This window comes from Mytilus galloprovincialis, chromosome 1 (genome assembly GCF_965363235.1).
Source record: "Mytilus galloprovincialis chromosome 1, xbMytGall1.hap1.1, whole genome shotgun sequence".
Classification (NCBI taxonomy): domain Eukaryota; kingdom Metazoa; phylum Mollusca; class Bivalvia; order Mytilida; family Mytilidae; genus Mytilus; species Mytilus galloprovincialis.
This window is the reverse complement of record NC_134838.1, coordinates 23733580-23742088: the sequence shown is the minus strand read 5'-3', so window position 1 is coordinate 23742088 and position 8509 is coordinate 23733580. Positions and strand designations below refer to the sequence as shown.

Below are 8509 nucleotides of genomic sequence, written 5' to 3'. Positions count from 1 at the left end.
TTATTTCTTTGTTCAGATCGGTATTGATGGAAGCTGAATTTGATTGAGGAAGAATATCAGATATGATTTCTGACACACTTTTGTCATAATGGCCAATAAGCTCATGATGGCGACCGTAAAATTTCTTGAGGAATGACTTTAATTTGATTGATTCATAGCCCTGTCAAAGCAATGTTCCTCGTTCAACAAAATCAACGTACTTTGAGCTAGCTCTATAGTAGCGTATCAATTGAGACACATATTCACAAAAAAAAAAACAAAAAACAATAGACCAAAGAGACCAGAAAATGTTGAGCTGTAGCGAAAAAGAAGTTTTTACATATGTGGTTTATCCATTTCAGGTTTGCTAATAGTTCGTAGTACAAAACAAATTCAAGGATCCATCTTTATCTGTGAAAGTACACATCATCGAGTAATTGAATTGTCATACCAATACCTATAAGATACGAACTATAAAAATCAGTTGAAAAAGGCTTAACTCATCAGATGGACAAAAATACAAGTGGATACATACTTTAAAACACCAACGTGTAGCAATAGGCAATAACAACTGCCTAATGTAAAACAAGTCTTCTATACTAAATCTAGATCAATTTCGGAGTTTTAATGACATCCTTTCACATCTTCATCATCCACTAGGATCACATTACATTAGAACTCTTCTTTTTCACTGCCTGTTAATTTTCTACCAAATTTGAGAGATTATGCACTTGACAAAGAATGCATAAATACATTTTCTCAAATGATCAATGTGATGTAGCTCTTTTACCGCCTTTTTAAACCAGTAAGATCAGAACTTTTTATAATAAAAAAAAGAGGCAACTCCTTCCTCTTCAGTTTACCAATAACGGTATTGGGGCAATCAACATCCGCAACATTCTACATCACACGGATTTAACATTACAAATTCCACTTTATTTTCATAATCTGTTCCTATTGTATTCTACACCAATACAACACCATTGCACCCAAAGTATTTACTTTAAGCAAACATCTAATAACTTTGATTTAGAACAATACATAAAAAAAACCTCAGACATTCGACTGTTTCCACTAGTCTTTCATTTACGGCCTCTCTAGCCATGTTACTAATGGGTACCTAGACATTATTCAACATGAACATATCCGAAAGGTGATATCTCATGTTCCTAAATTTAGAATCCATTGATAACTACGCCAGAGCATGGACTAAAGAAAAAGTAATTGAACTGGACACTTTGTCAGAATAGGTCAGAAAAATATAAGTCTCTGATAAAACGTCGTATTCATACGTTGAAAAACTGTGTGATCGACTAAAGTCCGTTTTCAGAGACAAAAAGGCTGTGAAATATCTATCACCTCTTCGTGCTAAGTATGTTGTTGTCCCTGATGACAAAACTTCAAATAATATTGTCTTTGTAAGTAAATTGTGCTTCTATGATTGTTTTTTTTTAAGGTAATCCCGCATACAAACACATATCATTTGAGAAGGATGATATTTTTGCGAATCATAAGTCCTTCATTGGTTCAATGAACTTTACATTGAACTACGAATCGGAGGGCCTTTTTTTTCGAAAAACTAAAGATTTTCTTATCCCAGGCATAGATTACCTTAGCCGTATTTGGCACAATTTCTGGGAATTCTGGATCCTTAATGCTCTTCAATTTTGTACTTTTTTGGCTTCAAAACTATTTTGATATAAGCGTCACTGATGAGTCTAATGTAGATGAAACGCGCGTCTGGTACCTTTGATAACTTTTTTTTACCTTGTTTGTATTGGATACTCAAGCTTCACAACATGCCGTACAAATAGCGGTACAGTGTCGGCTCATCTACATGTACGACGAAAGATTTGTTCATTAGATTGATCATGTCCGGATGTGAAATAGGGTTTTCTCCAATACTGTGAAATTGTTCACTCACGTAGAGGTATTAACCATATGTGGATTCTAAAAAACTCAAAAGAACTTTTTGATAATTCTAAATTTTGATCTTTTTATGAAATTGGTTCTATTAAAAACATTTGATTTTTCAACACTGTACACCACTATTTCCTAAGTGAAATTGAAAATTCATATTTTTTTTTTATTTAAGAGTTTTTAATTATGCCATTTGATAATGAACTATCTGTTTTGGATTTTCCTCGGAGTTCGGACTATTGGTTACCACTTTCTTCTTTGCAGGGTAGTAGGTCCACGCCAATAGTTGGCCATTTTTATACTGATATCTCAAAAGAAAGTGTGGGGCTTAATTTCATCAAACAAAGGTCGACTATGCTTGGGATATTTTGTTACAAGAATAAAGTAACACGCAATTTTTCGACAAAGTCTTATCTATCAAAACAGGTTTATCGTTTTAACAATAACAAATCTGTATTTCGATACGATAAAAAAGCAATATTTTCAAATATCGATATGTGATTTTACTTATATCAAGGAATTGAAGTCAACACAAAATATAAAAAAATATATAATCTTTATTTTGTTAGATGCACATGTTCGCTATCATATCAAACGAGTGGTTGCTTTGAATAAGAATGAAGTTTTCTTAAACATCTTTGGTACAGCTAACCGAATGGACTAAATGTGAGCAATATTTTCAACATTATTACTTGATTGACTCTTTACATACTTCTGAAAAAATGAAAAAGAAAGGATCATTGAGTTTGAAATGTCAGATACTTTGTTTTAGAAATTGCAAATGTTATTAACTCATTATAGATAAATACTAAATGTAAATGTACGCAGGTCAACGTCTTAAAGTTGCATTTCTGTAAATATTGACAATGCAATTTCCCATAGGAACTCCTTTTACGGCTAAAACTGTACCACTTTTACTATGAAGTTTTGAAAAAAAATCTTATCCTAGAATTGAAAGTTCATATGCACCACAATTTTTTTCAAAGGTCAAAATATAGGGCTGTGCGGCATATTTTCAACGTTTATATGCCCTGAACTTCTCAGTGTTTAAACTAATACTAATTTTCTTAACTACCCCTACCTCGAATGAAAGGTTATCACAGATTCCAATGTAAACAATATGCACTTGTAAATTTACTGGTAACATTCCCAAGTTATGTCTCTGTAAGAAAGAACACAGAGAGCATAACTGGGAACCAGTATGTAAACAAAATTAATTTTCTATGAATATTCAAGATCTCCCTAAAAGAGGCGTGTTTTGAGAAACAGTTGTATTTACAAAGTGCAACCTTAACATCTTTAAGCATTTCCAACTTAGCTTTTTAAATTCTAAACATAGTTTGTTAATTATTGTACATTTAATATTGTTATCACATTTATTGGCACAGTTATTGTTTTTATTATTACCATTAATCCTAGACTCATGAAGTAGGGTTTTAGTTCTCCATCATTAAGTTCGTGGTCTTCACAGAAACATATAAATATTGTATCAATACACTTCTGGAATTAAAGAGTAAGCATGCTTAAAGTACATGAACTGTTGTAAGTTAACTAACAAAATAAGACTATAACAAATACTGGTTTTAAGCTAAGCGGCACTTCATGAACATTCCAGTTGCAATGAAAGTGTTAGACTTCATATTTCGACATGCACTCTCTTCGTTACTTTATGTTTTATCAAACGTGAAGTTATGGGATAGTTTATATAAAAAAAGAAGATGTGGTATGATTGCCAATGAGACAACTATCCACAAAAGACCAAAAAGACACAGACATGAACAACTATAGGTCACCGTACGGCCTTCAACAATGAGCAAAGCCCATACCGCATAGTCAGCTATAATAGGCCGCGATAAGACAATGTAAAACAATTCAAACGAGAAAACTAACTGCCTTATGTATGTAAAAAAAAATGAACAAAAAACAAATATGTAACACATAAACAAACGACAACCACTGAATTACAGGCTCCTGACTTGGGACAGACACATACATAAATAATGTGGCGGGGTTAAACATGTTAGCGGGATCCCAACCCTCCCCCTAACCTGGGACAGTGGTATAACAGAACAACATAAGAACGAACTATAAAAAATGTTCACTAAGATAGATCAATTATCTTTTTGAAATTTTGGGTACTCAATTCTCCTCAGCTTTTTATTTGTTTGGCTTTCTAACTATTTTGATCTCAACGTCACTGATTAGTCTTATGTAGACGAAACGCGCGTCTGGCGTATCAAATTACAACAAAGTGCAACATTATTATGAAATAAATAATATTATATAATGCACCATTTCATTCATATATTTGTATCTGAAAGTTAACTTTGTGTCAAGACCAAAATAATTTGATAGTATCTTACAAGAATTTCTTATTGTTTTTCTCGATAAAGAGTGTTTCATATTTTTTTGCATCAAATTAATAACTGAATATATCATTCAACACCAGTAGCTTTTATATCTTTAGAATAATTCCCACAATACTTTAGTGCGTGTTTTGATTTTAATCAACGTCAGGTATCAAATCAACTTTCGATACTCAAACGGCCTTCCAATTTAATGCCATTACAAAGTTAGAATCAAAATCGGAAGCCTATTCTTGTCCATCTCCTTTTTATTAAAACATCTAATTGTTGTAGATGTCTTTTTTTCTGAATTGCTTAAGTAGCTCTATAATAGAAATGGAACAGGAAACCTGATGAAGTAAAATCACAAAAATACTAAACTCCGAAGAAAATTCAAAACGGAAAGTCCCTTATCAAATGGTAAAATCAAATAATAAAACACATCAAACGAATGGACAACAACTGTCATATTCCTGACTTAAAAAAGAATATCTCTTTGGTTATTCTGTTATCACTGGTGCCGTTATGTCGATGTGACATAGCGATTTCATAATAGATAGTTTCTTTATTAGAATTACATTAAAGGATTAAACCAACGGAGAAGAATCGCAGAACCAAAAGGTGGTTCTATTCTAGGTTTGCTATGAAAATATCTATGTACTTTGCTGGTTTTTTTCTGGTGATTTCTATTTGAGTTGCGTTTGAAAGGATCCCGTGATTTTGGTTTATTTATTTCAAAATTATGAACTGTTTTGTTTAAATATTAAAAATAAATTAAAAGATTTACAAAGTATAAAAAAGTAACAGTCGTTTTAAAAGTGACAAAATTGATATAATTGATATGAATGGAAAATTGCGTAAAACGTTGGGGTGCATACAATTACGACGAAGTTAAAATAAAACTACATAATCATGATAATAGAGCTACGAACATGAGTGAATAAAACAGAGCAATTAACCTTTTCTATTTTCAAATGTATTGATGTAAGAAGGGGAAAAAATGTTGCCTCTTTCTTTCATTTCTTTTATCGTTTTTTTAGAATGCAATGTTATTTCCCTTGTAGTTCCTTTTTATAAATAAAATTTGTCACCATATTTTGAATTGTGTTGAATTCTATTGAAGCATAATATATAGTAATAACGTGAAAACAGGAACGGGAATATTACATGGGATGAAAATTTTCCGATCGGAATTTGTTCTTGTTACACCCGACATCAAATTGGACCTTGACCAAAAAGATTACAACAAGTTTTGACATTGTTTTTAAATTGCAACGTGAATTATGATTGTATATGTGGAAGATAGGTCTCAGTCTTATAACTTAACTTATATGTAATAGTTTGAGCTTACCTCGTATATACCCATAAAACAACTTGCAATTATAAACGCAGCGATGCATGAAATAGTTAATGGAAACCACGGATAAAATATATCTCCTCGATTCTACAAAGAAAACATAGAACAAATCACAAAAATGTTAAACACTTATTTTGTTGTCATTGTTTCAAGCAGATCTATATTGTTCAAATTCACATTGTAATTGATATTCAAGTATATAGATAATGTTATGTTATATTTATTTGAAAAGAAGGTATTGCCGAATAAATTTACATTTTAGGGACAAGTATTTATATAATTATTCGTGATAGAATTGTTACGAATGAAACATTTATGCTCACAATTTTTCAGTATAGATGTATATTTATATTACATCAAAATAAATGGCAAAAAATATATGAAATGATTATAAATAGATATTTTCTCTTTTAAACTTCTCTCAGCTAAGTTAAAATGTTCAATCACATACAATGAACTCTTCAAGATAACAATTTATTGCATAACAATATAATATTTCCCACAGAAAGTAACAAAAAGTAAGCGTGCCATAAATTCCAATATTGCACTAGTACAATAAATCTTCAAGATTCATGACGTCATCAACGACAAATTCTTAGTTTAAACCAATTTTTACTTTCAAATATTATATTGATATACAATAAAAAGGTTATTGCATGTAAGCTCGTGCAATATAAAATTCTACTCGGCACAATATTCCCCAATATTCATTCAATAACCCTATAATATAAAAAAAATATGAAGTTATAAGATCAGTATTTTGTTATATTGTGTTAAGCACCATCGGTATTTTAACTTGTGGAGACAGGGGTTAGGAAAGAGAACGACTGTAGCCGTACAAAAGATAACTACACCAGGTACACATAGTCAGAATAATGCACCCCCTCCCCCCAAAAAAACTTGATACGATGTGAGGGTTTGTTAAATTGTCACACCTTACTCATAACACCCTTCCTGTAATCTTGACAGTTCATATTTCAGTTATTTCATTTCTTGTCTTGTACATAAATGACTGCGATACTCATACAGCAATCAATCAAAACTTTATATACATGCTACATAGCCCAGAGTTGAGATATATACTTTTAAAAGTAGGAGTTTCCCTCCCTAATACAAGATTCTTCCACACTTACCGCTATCAATTTTAATCCTAACACTATAACAACTGATAATGGGGCAAGTTTTCCCAGGAAAAGGGTAAAACTTCCAACAGAGTTTATAGCTGCCAACCGTAATGCATTACCGACAACTATTTTAAATGCACGCCTAGCTGAATGACAAAATCCATAACCAGTTATAGCTGAAAGATAAACATTATATAGTTACGAAACTTTTTTGATATTAAAGACTTTTGTACAAATCTATTAAAAACTGAGATGACTGAGTTATCTGGTACTTTTCAATTGTTTACTCACTTTATTGATGGATTCGTTTCTGGTGACAGCTATTCTTATTTTTTCATATGTAGTACTTGCAATTATGCTAACATGCTGATTTTTAACCTGAATATGATATTTCTCAACCATACGAGCAGCACTATGTCCGGAAATAGCGTCAATGGTCTAGACAGGCAAAGAGATGTTTGAGCTACACTTAAAATGATTTAATCATAACTATTTTTTTGCCTGTACAAAGTAAAGATACATATACATGTATATATTTTTTTCATTGTTGTTCGTATTTACTAAACGGTCTATGTTTTTATAGGAGATTGTTGTAGGGAATTAGAATTGCATGTTGATATGTCAGTTATTTTGGATATTCCAGATATCCTTTTTATGGTTTATATAGTCCTTCTGGATTTTTTTTTAATTGTTATAAAGGAGTAGATACGGTTAGGGCCGATTTCGGCCTTAAATTACAGGTTCATTTGACACTTTTTAAACACTTAAGTGTCTATTTCATTTGATTCAATTAGTTCTTGTTAAAGATTTTAACTGATGTAGTATTAAAAAGGCACCGATTCAACCTTTAATAGGAAAGATCTATCAAATTTGCCAACAAATGTAATTTTTCAGATTGTTTTTTGTCAAAAATGAAAGTGGCCGCATCCGTGTTTATCCTCGACCTTTATATATGATATGTATTATCATCAAATACAACTTACATTTCAATATTAAGAATAGAATGAACACAATTGCAGCCACTTTCATTTAAGACGGAAATCGTCTAAAATTTAACTAAAATGCTAAAATTGTGAAGATTTTAGTAATTTAAAATTTAACTTTAATGCTAAAATTGTGAAGAATTCAGTAATTAAGCATGACTTAATGATTCTAGTACCCGATATATGTGCATTATATTGCCGAAAACAGCCCATATTTATGTAGCAGAAGCATTCGACCGAGTCTGTCACGACTACGTCCCGATTCTACCGAATGTAATCCGACAGAGATCAGATAGTGACAAGACAGTGAACCGACGCTGACGGAAGTTATCCGTTCGAAAACTGTCGGCATACTCGGGATGATCAGGTACTGTCGGAACGTAATCCTATCACGGTCCGCTCTATCGCATTGAAAACAGCTTTGTCTGGTCTCAGTCGTATTGTATTCTGTAATTGTCGGACTCTGACGTGGGTATCATTGACGAATTTAGAATTAATAACGGGACTGTTTCGGAACGATTTCGGCAAAAACGGTTCGCAATCGACAAGATCTGGATGCAATCTGGACTCAATCGGCAGAAAAACAACAATGAAAAATTTCTCCAGATCATTCCCGTTCCACAGGACACCGTCCCGAATACACAGAATATTGTTAGGAATTCGATCCGATACAGCAGAATCTGTCACGACATACGCACGATTGTAATCCGACTAGACAAAATCGGATGAGTTTCCCCGAATGTTACGGGACGCACCTAACTGTCGGGGTGCTTTGCAGAAATATTCGGACCCTTCCCGACC

At 32.3% G+C, this 8509-nt stretch overlaps 1 protein-coding gene across 4 annotated transcripts in view; it reads right to left on the bottom strand.

The window, feature by feature from the left end:
* Window positions 1–2436: 2436 nt before the first annotated feature.
* LOC143070297 (choline transporter-like protein 1) overlaps window positions 2437–8509 on the bottom strand; it is a 30766-nt gene continuing 24693 nt past the window's right edge. For all 4 annotated transcript variants that reach the window (XM_076244723.1, XM_076244725.1, XM_076244726.1 and 1 more), the window contains exons 18-21: window positions 6735–6901; window positions 5596–5688; window positions 3307–3399; window positions 2437–2613 (exon numbers count right to left, since the gene is read on the bottom strand). In XM_076244723.1, coding sequence (XP_076100838.1) covers window positions 2560–2613; window positions 3307–3399; window positions 5596–5688; window positions 6735–6901 — 407 coding nt within the window. In that variant the 3' untranslated portion in view covers window positions 2437–2559. The remainder of the gene's footprint in view (window positions 2614–3306; window positions 3400–5595; window positions 5689–6734; window positions 6902–8509) is intronic.